Raw genomic sequence first — 20,075 nt, 5'->3', positions numbered from 1 at the left:
TCAAATTACGGAGACCGAGAAACCCAGGCTCTGCACTGCTCTTCACCCATGTTCAGAATTCACATCTTCATTTTTCAGAGAAAAGGGCTCCATTGATTGAAAGCAAATATGTTTCAGAACTACCTCTATTGACTGACTCGCACAAAGCCCGTGTCTGTGATAGCAGCAGAGGCTAGCAATGGGAAACATCTGGAGCTGTGCGTAGTGGTGCACACCTTTAATCCTAGCACTCAGGAGGCCGAGGAAGGTGGATCTCAGTGAGTTCAAGGCCAGCCTTGTTTAAATGCCATTTTCCTTTGTGTGTGGGAATGACCTCTCCATATGTAGTGCTTGAGCGGCTCAAGTAGCACGGAGAACAACAAAATGAGGAAAACAGGTGAGGGTAGGGGACTGGTGGGGGGAGAGGGTGCCGGCTAAGAAAGACAGTGGCTTCTGTTCCACCTCAGCATACAGGTGCTGTAAAGGAATGCTTCTGCTACATCTTTCAACGCTTTACCTCTCTCTAACTCACTCCTCCACCCCTGCAGCTGATAACTTGTATTTTAACTTTAAAATTTCTTGAACTTTATATGTTGGCCATTAATTAAAACACATGAAGCCAAACAAAAAATGCTCAAGGCCATCTAGTTTGAAATCTGTACACACACACACACAAATACACACACACATACACACACACATACACACACACCCACACACACACACACCACACACACACGGAGGAGAGGGAGAAAGATACAGAAGGACAGATTCCTATTTCTTGAGTATCTATGATTAGAAACTAGGTAAACCTTTTGTATTAACCAAAGTATTAGTTTTCACAACAATTCTATAAATTACCTCTACTCCTACTATTTGGAGTTGGAAATTTTGGGTTAAGTGATTTTTCAAGTAAGTTAAAGCTTCTACAGATAGTCAGACATATGTTTAAAGAAGTCTCCTTGCTGGACTTCTAATCACTATACACAGTTGACTGCCTGGACACACTTGGAATATGAATAAAATGCATGTGGGCTGCTGTGTGCAGAGATCGCTGCATCATACCGACTTAGCTGTGTGCTGCCAGTTCAGTGCATAGTGACACCGTTCATGCATCCGTGTGCTTGATATGATAAAGCACTGAGCACGGTGTACCTTCACACTTTATGATTTCCCTTTTTATTCAAACTCAGTGAGATCATTGTCAAGTTTTCAGAAATTGTAGCCTTTCTCTTTGCTGCAAGCGAACCAGACTCACTAAGGTTTGAATCTAGTACCCTCCGTGTCCAAGGGCAAATACCCCTTCTCCTTGCCATATGTAAGCCCCACCCATGGAAAGGCTCCAAGTCTCGAGTGATGATCACCTCCTCTGGGCGAGAGTATGAGAAGGAAAGTAAATCTAGCAGGAGTAGTAAATCCCCACAGACATAGATAAGTACTTGAGGTCAGAGGCTGCATCTTTTGTAGTTTGTCTTCATACCAAACTCGTTAATATGAAGAGTCATCTTAGCAGTTGTGGTTGTAGTGGTGAAAATAATACAAAGAACTTAGTCTCGGTCCTTGTTTTTGTATCCGCATTCATGATGTGTAGGGACGTTTTGGGATTCATGACATAGGGATTCAGGGACGTTTCTTTGAGAAAGTAATGTGAAATCATCTCTCTCATACTCATCCTTAATTTCGCTTTCACCTAACCCTCATAAAATGTGTTTCACCCTTCAAAACTCTTGCCTGTAGGAATAAAGCTATAAGATATTAGGAAGAAAAATAAAAACACTATGGGAAAAACCACACTATATGTTTATCCATTTAGGTTGTTTCCCTAGGGGCTGTTCAAGATACTTTAATACTATATAACCTTTGTTTTTCCTTTTCTGAAAAAAATATTTTCATTGTATATATTCATTGTGCATAGTTTTGTGTTACATAAGCACATTTTTATACACATGCACACTATTCATTGAGCCTATCCTCTGCTGCACTTGCCCCTCCCTTTCCCCTTTATAACTTATCCACTCAGTGTGGGATGGGGAGAAGGAAAGAGCCAATGCCTCTGATGGTATTCTTCTTGACAGTCTATACCCATCATGTCAGTGGAAAGTACCCAAAGCCCCACTTTCAGGACTGTATCTAGAGTCTGGCTCCTGAAGAAAACCAGTGTGGTTCTGATGTGGGACGGGAAGAGTGGTTTGCATTGGCACCGGCCCTGCGGGTGCTTTGGGGCTGGAGCACACACAGCTGTGGGTTACAGATGCTTGCTCTTCAGTACTAATGTGGCCAGCATGTGAAACCATGGCACCCGCAATACTACACAAAGGTCCACGCCTCTGATAGCTTGAGAAATAGCTCCCGGCTGAAGACATTATTCTTTGAAGGGCTGGAATGCGTTCCGGAGCAGAAGGTCCTCTTTCAGAAATGGTAGAATTAACTGTAGATGCCCGATGATGTCAGACTGGGCATTGGTGACTGCATCACTCGTATCTAGTGGCTTGGGAGGTTTAACCAAAATACAAGGGGCGGGGGGAAGAAATGAAGAAATAAATGAAAGTTCCTTTAAACCTTTGGTTAATAAGTTCCGTACTTTTTGCTGTGCATGTAGCACAGACCTTGTACACACACTCAAGTCGCTGCGTAGTTTCTTTGAGATCACAAGTGCAAAGCCTTAGTGGGAGCTGTCATCTGGCCTGGGTTGAGGTGTGATAGAAATGCTTCTACCGATTATTACCACCCCGAGCTGTCCTCGAGGATGAGAGAATCAGAGGCCTGTGTATACAAACAAAAGAAATACATATGGTGTTGGGTATCACAGTTCAGGAACAAAAATCATCTTCTGGACATAGAGTTTCTTCTCTCTTGCTTGAGACATACGTGCTCCCTTCTAATGGTATACTTGAGGGGGCGGGGTGGCCTTCCAGCCGCCATTGTTAGTGAGAATGTTTTCTCAGCCAGGTTATAATTTCCATTGAAATAGTGCATACAACTATCCAGAAGTTAGTTTATTGACTCTTATTGCACTTCTGGGTATCTAATAAATAATTTATTGGCCTGATGGATATGTGGCTACCTAACTATGGGGCATGAAATATGCACTGTTTCTCTAATACACTGCAGGGAGACCTGTTTATAAAGTATTTAGTATTGGTTTTATAATGCACTGTTGACAACAGGAGACCACGAAGCTCAAAGATCAATCTCATTTTGGCCCACAGTATTAATGCTACTTTATAAAGCTATATGACGGGTCACTTAGACAGCGGTCCTTACAGAAAGGACTCTGTTAGGAAGACTGGCTGTAGTGGCTGCCAGCACAGCAGATAAATGTCTTTGTCCATGTCCCTGAGGTGTTTCTTCGGTGGCTGTTGATTCTGGCCATGTGATGGAACTCATTTCCCTAGTCTCTGGAGGGACTCTGGACTAAAAGTGCTGAGTTCTCCTAATGCAGCCCTCACTAATTGGGTGGAGAGTTGATGTGACTTTGGATCACATGGGCCTGGAGGTAGGGGTTAGCAGTAAGGGGTGGGGGGACTTACCTCCTCAGCTTTGTCTCATGTCTGCTAATGAAGCAATACTTTTAGACATCTCCTCTTTCCTCCATTTAAATCGCGTATGTGATAATAGTTAAAAAGTATTTCCAGTTTTTGTTTGCTTTGGGGAATTTCTTTAGCCAGGAGTAAATTTACAGCCACTTTTAAAAAATTCCCTGTATATGCTTAGAATTGGGTTTATGAATAAATAAAGATCAAATAATTTGATCTAAAATCTATTCTTGGTATTTTAATTTCTTACATGGACTCATCACTGTGGGAATGTGTGTGATCACTATAGTTCTCAGAGTTCTCTTTCCTTCTGGGCTATGTGTTCTGGAGCAAAGCATTGTTCTCTGCATTAGGAGCACCTGACTGGTTTTCGTTATTTTATTTTTCAGTGTCAGTATGTCAGCATTTCCAACTCCTAACAGCACTGCCTTTAAAAGAAGATTCTTTAAATTTTAAAAGATAAATCTTTCAGGAAGAGAGAGAGAGAGAGAGAGAGAGAGAGAGAGAGAGAGAGAGAGAGAGAGAGAGAGATTGTACATATGTACATATGTATGTAGGTATCAGGTCCCCTGGAACTATAGTTACACCAGTTGTGAGCCATCTTATGTAGGTACTGGGAACTGAACTTGGATCCCATGCAAGAACAGTGCATGTTCTGAACTAAGTCCACTGCACTGTCTTTCAGCCACTTGACTGGGAGGAGACTTCTCAAGTACTTTCAGAGCCAACCCCGCCTCTGCCGCTTGGCACTGAATCTGCTCACTCCTCCTGGATTCTGACCTCCGTCGTGCCCTTTTGAGTAGACTATTCCTTTCCTTTTCTCCAGTTGTTCTCTAGTTTGTGTTCCTAACTGGACTCTTAATATCTGTGTCTCTTTTTTTAAAACATTACGTGTATTTATTATTGTTTTAAGTAAAATATAATTACATCATTTCTCCCCATTCCCTTTCCTTCCTCTAACAACTTCCATGGCCCCACCCTCGCTCCTTCTCAAGTTTCTGGCCTCATCTTCTTTAATTGTTACAATATGGCAAGGCCTGAAGGAGGACAATGTGGGGGACGGGGGGCAGGGAAATCTCATGGGGTCCCAACCCCAGACAAAAACCACAGGCGCAACTGAGATGCTGAGAGAAGTTGTCTTCCCTTAGGAAGATGCCCTCTAATTGGTTATTCAATGCCAAGTTGTCCGCTCCTGAAGTCAACACTGAGTGGACTGGGAGGTTCTGTTCATATATTCACATGTGCACACACACACACACACACACACACACACACACACACACACACACACACACACCCCAACTCCTGAATTTCTCTGTTTTTGTTTTTGTTGAGACAGAGTTTCTCTGGGTAGCACTGGCTGACCTAGAACTCACTCTGTAGACCAGGCTGGCTTCACACTCAGAGATCTACGTGCCTCTGCCTCCTAAGTGCTGGGACTAGAGGGGTGCCATCACCCACCGGCCTTAATGCCTGCGTTTCTTACCATGGAAGTTTTTCTTTATCATTCCTTTGGTGTCTGAGGGATTTTTTTCCTCTCTTCAGAGAACCTTTTCATTTGTGTTCTTATCACGTTCTCTCCTAGGACCCTTTATATCATTTTCCCCTCTGGCTTAGATCTGCAATATCCTTTTCTCAACTGGCTTTGTCCCCTATGCTTACTGTAGACTTTCTTTTTTAAACCACCTCTAGTGGAAAACAAGCTGTTTGTTCCTAAGTACACTTCTTTCAGTCCTACTGACTTTTCAAGCCACATTTCTCGTACTTTTTTCTCTCCTTTCATTCATTCAAGGAACATTTTTACCATGTCCGCCTCTTTGTCTTTACAGATTATACATTCCTTTAGTCCTCTCGCTGAGCTTGACTATTCCTCTAAATGATTTGATTCTTATTTCTGTAAAAGGGACTGCCAATCAGATCCCGAGGGTCACACTGGCTTTTGTGATCCACATATTTTAAAAGATTTATGTTTATCTTTAATCCTGGGTATGTATCTGCATCTTGGGGAGGGGCTTGTGTGTGCACATGCATGCAGGTGCCTGTGGAGGCTGGAAGAAGATGTTGGATGGCCTGGAGTTGGGATTGATTATAGACAGTTGTGAGCCACCCAACATGGAAACTAACTTGGTTTCTCTACAAGAACTCTCTGTCCAGGTTCCTCCCTTGTGTCCTGCTATCTGTCATTCTGGTCTCCTGCTATGTGTCCTGCTGTCTGTCATCCTGGTCTCTTTCCATGTGTCCTGCTGTCTGTCATTCTGGCCCCCTTCCATGTGTCCTGGTATCTGTCATTCTGGTCTCCTATTTATTATAATAGTTCCCTGATTGATCGCTTAGCTTCTTTTTATTCATGTTTTAACGTGTTGTCCTAGATGTGCTTTCTTTAAAAGTACTAACAATCACCCTGTGGTAGTGTTGTCTTTTAGTAGACTTGGCTGGTCACTTGGTGGGTATCAGAGTAGCAGCTGAGTGGATCGAGAGACTCTTACCCAAAGTTCTATCGCCTGCACATGCTTTCATTCATTACTGCTTTATCCATCACCCTCCCTATGCTCTAATCAAGCTGGATTGTCTCCCTTGAGGAATCTTTGTGGTCTCTCAGGGCCCAGAGCAAAGGGCAGCCTTTGCTTAGATGCTTTCTTTCCCCATATCAGTGGGAAGTCATCCTTTCCTAAATCATAAGGACTTACTGTTCTTGCCTTCCCACACTCTCATTTATATAAGGTCATTTTCATGCATGACCTCTATTCTATAGTAGATTATAAACCCGTGCGCAGGGATCATGTCTTATTCTGGGGTTCCCCACCGCTTCTTGTACTTGGTATGTGAAGCTTGATAAGTAGTTCTTCAGCAGTGAGCAGGAAGGTCTATAATGATTTTCTTGATGGCTAGTAGAAGAAAATGGGGCGAGTTGGGGTGTTGGCTGGATGTAGCTCACTCGTAGAACTTGTGTTTGGCAGCCCTGGTTTCAGATACCCACACAACTCTCCAGTCCCCCTTTAAAAGGGTCTGAGTGAAGTGCTGGTTTGGCTTCCTAGCAGAGTTATGCGTGCACACGAGAAGCCCTGAGTCTGGTCGCCTGCCCTGTTACCTATCAGTGAACTGTTCTGTTACTCCTCATTGCTGTCTTACGGTTCATGGATGTAACCATTGGTTCTATGAACTTTAGTAATCAACTCTTTTTACAAGTGTCTTGAGTGGTCAGAGGAGTATGTAGAGTTTGCAGTTTTTAAGATCAAGTATCTTGATGTAACCCAGATTTTTGTGGAATACCGCCTGCACATTGTATATAATTTCCTTTTCTAATCTCTCAACAGGCACATTTTGTGCCCTCCCCACCTCCCAATTGCCTCAGTTACAAGTCGGAGGGCAGGCTCGGTGATCAAGACTGGCAAGCACATTTTAAGGTCCCATGCTGTGGCGTTGACCCATCTCAACTTGAGGTATGTCGCTTTTTCCTTTTTAAGTCATTTGCATATGCTCAGTCTTTGACTGTCTGTTGAGGTTCGTTCCCACATAATTTGTTCTTTGTTCCACACTTCTGCTGCCTTTCACCATCATGTGCATGGTAGGAGATGAATGTGTTTACCTGCTGACCAACAGTTTTTACCTCTGAAGATACTCTATGCAGTAGAATTTTGTGGCAGTCATTTGAATGATTTTGATAATGATAAAGTCTTCTTTTGTTTCATCTCTTCTTTCCCCCTTTTCATTTTTTTAAACATAGTTGTAGGGCAGATTTATTGTAATCATCACTGTTTTTAAAATGGATGTGTCAGGGAAATAATCTTTAGGAATTGAACTGTAATGTATATGTGTTACACACACACACACACACACACACTGATGAGTTTTCATGAGGTGAGCATAACCAGGACATCAGCTGGATGGACAGACAATGTAGTTGTATGTGAAAAACTTCCTGTCTACTTGCTTCCAGCTGAGGTCCCTATACCAGATGCCTCCATTCTTCCCATTTAAAATGTTCTGATTTGAAAAACAATCCCAAAGTCATTCAAATTTTCTTTGCATCAGTGTTTTTCATTTAAGTGTGTGTTTGTGTGGGATTATGTGCACATCTGTGTATTTGTGTGAGTTTATGTTTGTGCATGTTTGTATGTTCTTTATGTGTTTTTGTATGTATGTGTGTTTGTGAGTATATGTGTGTGTGTGTTCATATGTGTGTATATGTGTGTGTGCTTGTGCGTATTTGTGAATGTGTGTATGCTTAGGCGTATGTTTACCATAGTCTTGGCATTATTCACAAATTTCCCTTTTTTAATTTATATTTTTGTGTTTGAGAGTTACATATGTTAATTTTATGTTAATTTTAGTGTATCCTGTTTTAATGTGTTAACTTTGAAGCATTATATTTTCAAATAATTGTAAGGTATTGAGCCTAGTCTTGCAACATGTTTTTTTGGGATTTTTTTTGGTTTGTGTGTGTGTGTGTGTGTGTGTGTGTGTGTGTGTTTAGAGTAAATCTCAATCTTCCTTCTTGACAGTAATTTAAACTATTATTATGACATTTTTACTGGGGCTGCCAGCATCTCAGTCTGTAGTTTTTAGGAGGAAGTAAATAAAAACATTAATATTATCTTTACAATCCTACACCTTTCATGGTCATAGGAAAGTAATTCCCCAGTGCACCCCCATGCCCCAGCCTGTTGGTGTTTTGTTTTTTGCTTTTTATTTTTATCCTCATAGTCACTTAAGGAGAGACACCACTCTTTAAGAAGATTTTTCTCAAAAAAATATCAACTGTTGCTTGTGGTAAGAAAGCTTTTGTCACTGCTTGTACACACAAAAAGATTAAAGTCATTTTTTCAGTTTTTAGATCAAAACAAGATAGTAAAATGTTTGATCTTTCGTAGGCATAAGATCTGTACTGACTGAAGATGCCTTTTTGAAATGTGAATCTTGATTCCAAGGGATTCAGCATTCCTTAGCATTTTGTAAACTACCTGAACTACTGTACCTACCACATCTGTCCGTTTAAATATCTTTAGTGTCCACGGATTGTAGCATTGAGTGTTTTCCTTGAAGTGTGTTCTGACGCTCAGCCCTCACTGGGGAGTCAAGTTAGACAAGTGTCAATTGGATCACTTTCTCTTCTTTTGGCTAAAGCTCTTAGGTAATATTTCCCTAAGGGGGATGTTAATGTCACTGTCTAAAGTAGCTCAAACCTTACTTAGAGAGCTTGTATTCCTTTTCTGGCCACATAAAGATATTTTGAATGCATAACGTTTTCTCTGTCAGCATTGGTCACCGTTTTCCGTCTGTCAATGCATAGCAGTTATTATTTCTGTCTTGTGCAGTGATGTGGTTGGAGTTCTCGTGAGTTAACATCTGAGTAGTTAGTATATCCAGAGTGGTTTGGCAGAAAACTAGCTAAATAATGAAGACATGGCTGGGTGCACTTACATAAAAATTGGACCCTGATCTTGTTCCCTGAAATCTTCAGGTTGTTCTGGTTAAAGCTACTATATGTTGAAATACCCTACTTGGGTTGTCAAAGCCATCAGGCACTTATATATAGTTACATAAATAACTATATATAAAATATAGTCATATGAATATTATAATATGAATATTATAAATATGAAGAATCATCTGAAATCTAACTCAGACTCTTGGAAGAGGAGGGTCAGGATTGAGATACCAATCAAAGATGACAGCATGATAGGATGAATTGTTTTTCTTCTCCTTTTCATAAAGATCCTTTAAGCTAATTTTGAATTAGCTAGTTTGTTGGCATTAAACCTAAATTCTTGTCTTAAAGATTTTAATAGCAAAAGTAATAGACTGTATAATTCAGATCATTTACACGTGACACTTGGTTACATTCAGTTGTCCGTGTGCATGAATCACTATTTTGTTTAGTTTAATTTTGTTTGTTTGTTTTTTAAGATAGGACCTCTCTCAGGTCTGCTTACTATGCAGATCAAACTGGCCTCAGGTTCAGAGGTCTGCCTGCCTCTGCCTCCCAAGTACTGGGATTAAAAGTTTGAACCACCATGTACCCCCTGCCTGTACGCTATCTTTAAACCTGAATTAAAGACTGCTGCATAAATGCTTGTCTAAGTCATCTAATAAACTGAAACAAGAAAAACAATCGCTAAATATGCAAATTTTTTTCTGGTCCCTTAAAAATCTAACCCGAGTATCCATGATTACCAGATGTTACTGTTTGGGAACATTGGCAGTTGAAACCTTTCTCTTACAAAGATAGTAACGGAAAGAAAGAAGTTGGAAATCCGTTGGCAAGCAAAGACTTAGGTATAAATACTAAGTGAATCTTAATTGTAATGATGAGGATCTTTACATTAAAGAAGATAATTCATAGAGACAGTTCGAGTTGAGGCCAGGCTGATCTACATACTAAGTTCCAGGACAGTCAGATCAATGTAGAAAATCCTGTTGCAAAAACAAAAAACAAAAAACAAAACAACAGTACAAAACCAAAAAAAAAAACACAGCTCTTGACCTTAAGAATAGCTTTTAATCCTGCCTCCTTTCTTTTCCTCCACACACATGCTTGTGTATTCATTATGTTTGGGTTTGTATGTTTTAAGGGAAATGAATATTTTACTGTCCTCTCATCAAATTGTATTCGTAAGTTTAGGGAAAACAATAAACCTGAATAACTGTATAATTATAGAGCAAACCCCAAAAAATGGAAAAAATTAAAATTGAAATTATTATTAGTTGTACTTTTTTCTGTTCTTTATATCGAGTCAAAACTGTTCTTCCTTAACTCTGTGTAGGAAAAGAAATGGCACAATAGAGTACCGATGGCAGCTTCACAAGGGGAAAAGACTGCTGTCAACTTTCTTCCTTAGGAATATGGAAATTCGGGTGGATTATCTGTTCAGAGGAGTTTTCCTTTATTAATTCTTTCCCCCCCCTTTTTTTCCACTTAAGACATCTGTTAACATTTCACACAGACCAACAGATGTTGCAAAGCAAGTCCTACACTTTGTTCTCAAGAAAAATGACATTTCCTCAATTGTCTGCCCCACCTCTGTGACTGAGCCCAGCCTGCTGCTCCTGCATAATCTGCATATATTAAGTTATGTGCCTTAATACATTAGGAACCTGGGCTTCAGTATGGCCATATTTGTTAAAGTTGGATTTGATTAGTGACTAGTTTACATGTTGCTTTGGCATTCTGAGAGGGAAAACATTAAAGAAGGAGAGAGACATTTGAGAACAACAACCTGATTCTGTACACTGAGACTGGATAGCCAGCTAACATTTTTTTTTTCTATAAAATAAATGAGTTACAGAAAGCTCGGGTTGTTTCGCCATGAGGAAGCACTGATTGCCATGCGATGTGGAGCGTCACTTTATGATTTTGGCAAGAACAGGGACAGTTTTGTCTTGACAAGCCATTAGATGAATACCAGCGCGTGTCACATGAAAAACCACTGATCTTTAACCCAGCTCTGTACTTAACCAAGCTTTGGAAGTGAATTGTGACTAAAAGAAGAGCAAAGGCCAGTACACTGTCCTTACAGATTACAGTCTGCTAACCGCTGCTGAGCTGAACCCAGGGAATCACAGGTATGGCTCTATAAGCCATCAGAAGTCCAGGGGATGCTTCTTAAATCGTGCACACAAACCATACATTTATTTTCTATTTGTTCGGGACTTATGTGGTTGTAGTCATAGCTAGGGGGAGAAAAGGAAGAAAGAAAAAAGGAAAAAGGAAAGCCTTCAAGAGCTTCCTCAGCACAGAGCTACGACCTTTAGGAAAGCCCCGAGTTTTAAAGAAATTAAATACAAAGAAGGAAAGTGAATCTAGGCACGGTGCAGCACACCCTTAATCCTAGCACGGGAGCGGCAGAGGCAGGCAGATCTCTCCAAATCAACCTCGTCTGCAAAGTGAGTTCCAGGCCAGCCAGGGCTACATGCTAAGAACTCATCTTTAAAAATCAAAAGATATGATGGGTTATATCCCCTCAAACAAGCAAAAAGCAACACAATAAAACTAGTCTACTCCAAAAGTATATGCAAAATGGCATTCTTTGGCACGGTCCTTCAGTAATTGTGACAAACTCTTGCATCAATGTACAGTTTTTGAAAAAACAAGAAGGAAAGACCCAAATTCACGTTACTGTCAAATATTAAAAAGACAGTAACATTCTAAGCAGTCACTTGTGGGAATTACTGCTTAGAGAGCGAGCAGGAAAGAGCACAGTGCCTTCCTCTGTTGGTGGAATTGCACTGCGCCTCCCTGTAGTCTTGTTATCCCACACTAACTGGAATGCTAATTCTTTGTTACTAATTGGATCTCATTGAGGGTACATGCACAGTGTGTAGTTATGTGCAAAAAGGTTTCTAAAAGTATGAATTTCCTGTAATTACAACTTTTAATTACTATCTAAAGTATATGTAAATAGTGCAGGGTTAGTAGATATGCTTGACTTTTAAAAATAATACTTAGAAACATGACTGACGAAATGTTCCATAAGGTGCCCAATAAAAACAAGCATTTGATTGTAGCATCTGTAAACTGAATTTTACCTTTTTTTTTTATTAAGGTTTAGGATTTAGAATCTTAAAGCCAGTTGACTGTCCTGATGGCATATTAATAGTACAGTTTTTTTTTTAAATTTTTAAATGTTAAAATACCATTAGTCATTTCCCAAGCTGTTTCCCTAATCTCGTTCAGTCCCTTGGTCTTATCCATTCCAGAGTCTGTGTGTGTTTGTGTCTGGTGCGTGTGCGTTATGAAGAGGAGTTACTCCTAGTCCTACAGTTTCTTCAGGACCTTGAGAACTCATTGGTGGACCTCTCAGTATATACAGCCTAATTCTCTCAGTCTCAGGGAATGTGAGGAGTTTCACGGGTGACCTTTCAGACTGTGATCCCCTAATCTGAAGGACATGATTTTTGAATCAGGAAAAAAAGAAAGCAATAATTGTGGAAATGATGTTTATCCCAATGGCCTAGTTGTAAATAACTTGTTACAAATGGTTTCAGAGGGTTCCTCTGTAACTTACAGAGTGTAGAGCCAATGGAAAGCCTAGGAAGATATCTTGGTGCCTTGGTTTTGTTGTTTGTCTTGGACCTGAGTCTTAAAAAAAAAAAAAAACGATTCAAGTCTCTTACTGGCTAGAAGACTATCAAGGTCCTACATTTCTCTATGGAAATGAATGGCAAGTTCACATAACCTATTTCGGTAATTTCCACAGGGTTCAGATTTTTATTTTCTAAAATTTATTTTAAAAAAGATTCAAAACTTAAAAATTACAAAGCATAATAAACGATTTAGGCTTGTGCTTTATTTTAATACATCTATCTCTGGGTAACTCTTTGGGCTGGTGTCTCATTACAACAAAGCTTTGACTCTTTAACTGGTTTTAGGAATTCGTTGAGATTTTGTTTGATAACATCCATGGAGGATTGTGTAATGTTGTGATTTTTTTCTTGTGACTCTTACGAGGCTATCCTGATGTTTCTAAGGCGTGGCTGTGGCAGGAATATTTAGGTAATAGCTATACTGCAGACTTGTTCAGTTAGAACTTGCAGTCTGAGAGAGACCGGTTTGCATACTCTGGGTAGCATTTTGTCAGAGGACTGCTGGCTGGCTGGGCAGAGCAGATTTGGATGTATTAGCTAGTCAACCTAATAACCCTGTACAGACTGTATTGATTTTCTAGGAGAGAGTTTATGAACTAAATAAACTTGGGGTTGGTGTCTTAATAAACTGCTTCTCTCAGTCTGTCACATTTAGTTATGGAGCTGTGCAGTTTAGGGGGAAAAAAGGCTAATTCTGTTACAGATTGTTCACAGCAGGGTCTCCAAATTAGCCCTTTGTTTTGTAATGCCACCTTGCTTGGGCTCGCGTTGAGCACATTTCTCAGTTTTGCCCTAATGAGTTGCAACACTGATAATGTGGCTGATGATCTTTCATTGATTTCACTATCACTTGCTTGTCTGGTAATTGATCCGTTGCTGAGCCTCTAGTTAATTATATCGGCTTTGACATGGCCCGATCCATGGGGAATTTCAAGTCTTGCAGAATAACAGTTTTAATAAAAGAGTCTATTACTGCAGGTGCTTGCTGCTGCATGCCAGTTGATTTTTGTGGGGGGTGTGTGTGTGTGTGTGTGTGTGTGTGTGTGTGTGTGCATGCCCACGCCCACATGTGAGGGGGTTGGGGGGAATACCTGGGAAAGAAGAGAATCTTACAACTGAGAGAAAGGGGTGGGGCTGGAAAAATAGGAAGAGGCTGTGAGGGAGCTTGGGGAAGGAGGGGAAGGACAGGGAGAGAGGGAGAGGGAGCAGAAGAGGAGAGAGAACACGCAGGCAGGGAGATACAACAGTGCTTGAGTGGAGAGAGGAGGAAGCTTGCTATTGACAGTGTCCTTAAGCCTCCCACAAATAACAGCCATTAGTGGGGAGGTCAGGAGCTGAGCAGGCAGCTTGACTGAGGCACTGAGAGCCACTTCAGAAATCAAGAGGCTAGCAAATTTTAGAGGGAGTTAAGTGGGTAATAGTGTAAAGGTACAGTCACCGTTGACAATTGACTCACAGGGGCTTTTCCCGCCCTCCCCCGCCAAAGAATATTTTTATTGACCACAGGTGGACTTAATATATTTTAAGGCAACAATTCTTTGGGTTCTTGTATGTCTCCTTTCAGATATTGAATTTGCTTCTTTTGAGACTTTTTTGTGCTTAATGGTGGTGAACTGGAGGGAAGTTTAACAGAAAAGCTTTCAGGAGATGTCAGTTCTAGAAGGGAAGGCACATTTGTGTCAACATAGTGTACGTTTGCTCATCTTTTCTCATTGTCCACTAATGACACGGGCTGCCATCGAAACGCTTTTCTGTTTCTTTTGTTGTTTCTGAGAGGAAGGTTTATTGTTATTCTTTAGTTAAGAAGGAGCAAGCAGAGTGCTACATTTGTCCTCAGTGTTTGTAAGTGGCTGAAGATTAATGTGCCTTACATTTTAAGTTTAGGAAGGATGGCTTTTTCCTGCTGACTCCTTTTATGAGATAGCATGAATTTAGCTTTCCATTTTGAAGTTACAGTGTTTATGTACAGTGGATTTTGTTCAGTTCTGCCTTTCCATAAATAAGGAAGATAAATACTATCTAATAAATGGTTGTTTTGTTTTAAAACTGGTCTAATTAAAAATATGACCTGCTATCAAGGTTATATTTCACAAGGCAAGGAAATATTATAGAATTTTCCATAGAGATCCTGAATGAAAAATGGAGTTTTTATATGCATTACTTTTTGCCTGAAATAAGACAGGCTTCCTTTTTTTCTTCCTCTTTTGCCCTGTTTTATGATGTAAAAGGTTGATGTAGATGCCTTACCTGAGAACTTTAACAAAGGATTTTATTCTGCTTGTGAGCTTTAAGAAAAGGTATTCATTTTTTCGTCTCCGCCTTCAGTGTCTCTTTATTTAACCTTCGGTTTGGTAGTTAATGGCCTGAGGTGCTGGATATTAAGTGGTATATGTTTATTTTTGCATATGTTTACTGTACATCTTCCATGTTTAACTGGTAGCTTTGCTTGTTCACCCTTTAGAATAGAAGGTCAAATCTCTGTATATTATTTTCTCTATGAGTTTATATGTGGTTATAAATAGCCTAGCATTACGGTGTGACTTGTGGCAGCTAATATTAAAAAAAAACAAAAAAGCAAACACTGAGCAAACTTTATGTTCTCCTCCAGATGAATACTTCACTCGCTTCCAGTGTAATTAAAAAATATTTAAGTCTCATAGTTTTACAAGTGTTTAAAGGAAAGACTGGTGCTGGATATAACATGTTACAGCAGAAAGCATTGTTGGGGAAAATTTCCAGGGAAGGGCCCTGGCTCTCCCTGGCCTTGTGGACAGTGTCCGTGGCATTTCGTGGAGTACGCATGAGTGTGTATCTATCTGTGTATCTGGAGAGGGGTTCGTGCAGGGTGTCATTTGGTGCCTGACAGTGGAACAGTGCAGTTGACTCCTAGCTCTGCTATCCAATGACATGCAGTGGCTGAGGGTTTGAAGCTGATGGTTGGGTCTCCAGTGCTGCCCGCACACCTGACAGGCAGCTGTTAAACCGAGCAAAGGCAAGCTAGGGGAGTCACAATCTATGCATAAATGATAGGGATATCTGTGCAGAAGGTGCGAAGGAAGCTCTGACCCCCCTCCCTCCCCCAGATCTCCCCCTTCCCAAATGAAATGCACAGTTCAGCCAGCTTCTTAACTACACTATACTCCTGCTCCTGGCTGCCAAGAAGCTCAAAAAATCCACCTTCACTTTTCAGTCAGAAGAGGCAGAAGTGGATGTGAGAGAAAGAGACACACAGAGAGACAGAGAGCCAAAGAGGGCAAGAGACTTGACTTTAAGAGACTCCTGTACTGACAACTCCATGCAGTTCGGAACCAGAACGACTGCGGCTGAACCAGGGTTCATGGGGACATGGCAAAACGCTGATACTAACCTCTTATTCAGAATGTCCCAACAGGTAAGTTACTTTCATTTTTTTAAAAAAAAAGAAATCTCGAGTTGTTATTTGCCCTTTTCTTCCTGCTACTTTTCTTTCTAAATGTTTTTGAAATTTAAAAATATATATATTGTGATTTCTGTGTTACTGGAATGTGCAGTGTTACTTCATGGCTTCCCCAAGGGCTCCTTAAGGAAAAGGGGGAAAGGACATCGAAGTTAGAGAAAGCAAAGGCATTTGTTGCAAAGTTTCACCCTGTGCAGCCTGGGTCCTGCGAAGCCTTAATTTATTTCTTTGTTTCCCGCTAAAAAGAGAAAAAGCCAATACTTAACAAATGTATCTTTGTGAAAGACTTAGTCAAAGTGTCTGCTGTCTCTAAGTAGGTCTTGCAACGAACAGTCAGAAAGCGCGGGCCCCTCACAGCAGCGGGTCTGACTTCTGGTGTCTGGAGCAGCTGGACTCAGACCTGAGCGAGGCTATGCAGGCTTCCCTGCCGGCCGGGTCAACCCGAAGGGCGGCAGGCTGCGCTCCCGCTTGCTCTCGGCCTCCGTTCCGGTTCTCGGTGGCTTCACTCTCCCCGTGCTCCCCTGGCCGCGGCGCAGCCGCTCGGCTCGCCACCCGCCAGCCGCCCGCCGCCCGGCGCGGTGCACTCACACTCGGCGCGGCCCCTGTGTTCTCCCAGAGCCGCTTCTCGCTCAGCCGCCGCCGGCAGCTCGGCTGCTACCCTGCCGGGAGAGCCGCCCGGAGAGCGCCAGGCCAGCGGACGGATAATTAATCACCCGCAGCCGTCCGTACCAAGCGCTCGGTGATTTGCGCCCTGCGCGCCCGGCTCCTCTTGCACAATTGCTGGCTCTGCGGCTCCGCGGGGGAGCGAGGGTAAGAGGAAGCGAAGGGGAAACAACCCAGAAACTTTCCTCTTGGACTGTGCTCAAGTGAGGGAGGGAAGTTCCCTGGTGCCTCCCTCCCAGACACGTCTTGCTTTTCAGAAGCCTACCCCAAACCCATACAAAGCAAGAGTTAGTTTATCATCCACGCAGCACCAAAGTAGTACTGACAAATGCGCTAGGATGTTAAGTAGATGGCGGCTGTTTAAAAAAATGGTCTTGCCCCACTCCCTTAAAATACTGCAACTGCTATTTAAGCTTTTTGTATGTAAGAGTTCGCGGAAATTGAATACTTTGGCGTGGATTTTCAAATGTTTGGTAACGAAATAAAGAAAACAATTTTCAAGGCTGTAAACTGTCACAAGTTTAGGAATAACATTTGCCAAAGAGAGTGCATAAAGCCCGGCTCTTGTAACATTTAATTGGTAAACAGTTTTATCAACCAGTTTTAGATAGGAGAAATGTATTTGAATAAGGTGTATTTTGACATCCTGTAGAGGGACCCTGATAACTGCTGATCCAGTAAGCTGGGATTTAAATGCAATCAACATAAACCCAGTAAGCAACTCTTTATGTGCGATCCTTTTTTTTTTTTCCTGAAAAGTCCCTTTCATGTCTGACAGAGATGCTTCTTGTCTCTGCCAAACGCTTTGCTAGGTGTTTTTCTGAAGCACTTTTCTGTCTGGGTGACTCTCTCTCTTGTGGTTGGAACACGGTGTGTTTTCACTGACCTTAGTACCTAATAACTTGTGTCCCACTTTAAAATTTAGATACTACCAATCCTGGTTTTCCTTGAGTTAGCGGAGTGTGTGTGTACATGTATGCTTTGAAAGGTTAGATTGCATTTTTTTCCCTCTAGTGAAAAAAGAGTTAATAAAACAGATAGAGATAATGATCAATTGATAAATGGCTATTGAACCACATAGATGGTGTTAGATTGCTGCTTTGGCACTAGCCCATTTCCAAGTAGATTTGCATCTAAGGAGACTTTTAACTGGTGGAAAACATTTAGGATTAAAAGAAATAAAAGCAAATTACACAAAAAATAGGTCAGGATTAGGAAAATAATTTAAATTTCTTATAGAGAAACTTGTATGATCATCGAGGTGTTTTCTGTGTGCCTGCTGGGTACATACAAAGATCTGTTTTGTATGTACCTGTATGAATGCATGCATGTGGTGAGCATCAGTGCCTGTGAGGAGAATAAAGACACAGGCTAATGAACAGGTTATGACACAGGGCACTGTGACAAAGCATGAAAACCACAATCTTAAAAAGTATTGCGATTACACCATTTTACTGCAGTTCCTTTATTAATTTTTGTTGTCGTTAGGGATGCTTAGCCTCCCATTTACTTTCACAGTCACTAAATATTTACCTTTTGTGCCTCTTGGAAGTCATATGAAAGGGGGTATGTGTTTACGTGTGTATGTGTGTGTGTGTGTGTGTGTGTGTGCACGCGCATGCGCACGCACTTTTATTTCTCTTTCAAGATGCCATTTCAGATTGTGTAGTCTTAAATTCAAATCTGTCTACATATAAAAGTCTGCACTCTGCATGCTTAATGTGTTTGTTTTCCTTATGTGTAGGGATCAGCAGTGCTGGTTCAGAGTATGTGAGTGGGAGAAAGTGTATGCATATGTGTGTGTGTGTGTATGTGTGTGTGTGTGTGTGTACATATGTATGTGTGATAGTTCCTGGAATGCTCTCTCTTAAAGTCAACAATTATGAGGAATCATAGTTTCAATACCTGCATTAAGCAAGCTTTTGCTAAAGATAAAAAAGTTTCTCCAATTTAATCAAGTATGCAGAATTCTATATATCTAATTTTTTAGGCTAGAAACGGCTTTTCTGCTTGATTATTTTAATCTCTTAAAAATTGCTCATGGGGTGAATGAAATCTGTTTAATACAGTTTTTCACAGTTTCCTATCATGGAATAAAAACTAAGACTTCCTTGACTACCTCGTTAAGCATTGGACAAGACTGACGAGTAGAGCCAGTACAAGATGTGTAAAGACTGAGCTGTAGAGAACTTCACCACATACGCTGTTAGCTATAGAAAACGTATGCTTGGGAAAGACCGTTGAACTCTGAAGTTTAATAGTCTAGGTCTGTGTCTTCTAAAGGTAAGCTAGAAAGGGGCATGGGACAGTCTGTATCTTGCATTTCCCCTGAACGAAGTTAGATTTCCTTAACTGTAAATCTTTTCTTTTATCCAGTATTAACAAATGATTTGACTCCGACTCAGTGGAGTTAAATCTGTCCCCATTAAAGCTTTAAATGGGTCTTCCTGACTTCATTTTTCTACCTTCCATTATTTTCACTAACATGAAAATGTGATTTGTTGTTGCTGTTTAGAAAAATAATAGTCTCTTGTAGACAGATACTAGAGAACCTTGAAAGGTGTAGCTGTTGACTTTTGTAATTGAGAGTTCTGGATTCAGTTACGAATTGGTAATGTCCAAAATCATTTTCTCTTTTTCCTTATCTCCTAAAGCTGAAAAGGTTGTTTCTCTCAGGATAATCTCTTAAGGGATTGTTAAAAAGACAAGTGGGAGGTGGTTTGGAGAAAGGAACTTGCTTTCGGAAGGTTCTTTTCTTTCTTTTTGTTTTTATTAGACTTTGAAAGCTGATTGTTTTCTACATATTTTGTACATGTTTGTGTATTTGAGAAAGTAGCAAATAAAATCCTTATAGCTTCCCCCAGGAGAGGGTATAGTTTGATCAACTCAAAATCTTTTTAAGAAAGCACACCGTACGTACAGGTAACGGTGATAGTGCTCTTTCCCCAGATTACCAGAGGTGTTTATACCTTTTCATTATTGCTCAGGTGTACTTAGCCTGTTTCAAATAATATGCAGATCCCTTAATAAGGTCTCTTTTCAGAGTAGAGTGAAATACTAAGTTAGAATTATAAACGACGCTGGGCATCATTATGGAGTAATTTAAGATTCACCCAATGATGTAACAAAATTAACAACATAATTTCATTGTGAAACTGTGTCTTATTAAAGAACAACTGTCTGACATTCTCTTACAGTTGCTTTATTTAACTTCATGCGAATATTATTAGTAGTGACATTTTTCTATTGTGTATTAGATTCTCTCATTAGCATGATGTGTTAGTTATCACCAGAGAAATCATTTCTTAGATAGGTGAGGGACAAAATCGACAAAGCTAAAAATTAAATCAGTGATTTACATTAATACCAGACCATCT

General features: G+C 40.7%; 1 protein-coding gene across 2 annotated transcripts in view; it reads left to right on the top strand.

The window, feature by feature from the left end:
• The window catches only part of Bnc2 (basonuclin zinc finger protein 2), a gene marked incomplete at its 5' end in the record, with an annotated part of 336,957 nt that overhangs the window by 46,890 nt on the left and 269,992 nt on the right, over positions 1 to 20,075 (top strand). Inside the window, 2 exon segments of one of the 2 annotated variants that reach the window (NM_001106666.2) lie at positions 6,830 to 6,955; positions 15,790 to 15,990. In NM_001106666.2, the coding sequence (NP_001100136.1) occupies positions 6,830 to 6,955; positions 15,790 to 15,990 (327 nt within the window). 2 annotated transcript variants of the gene reach the window in all.

Source organism: Rattus norvegicus, chromosome 5, assembly GCF_036323735.1.
Source record: "Rattus norvegicus strain BN/NHsdMcwi chromosome 5, GRCr8, whole genome shotgun sequence".
NCBI classification, from domain to species: Eukaryota; Metazoa; Chordata; class Mammalia; order Rodentia; family Muridae; genus Rattus; species Rattus norvegicus.
This window is presented reverse-complemented; position numbering and strand designations above follow the sequence as displayed.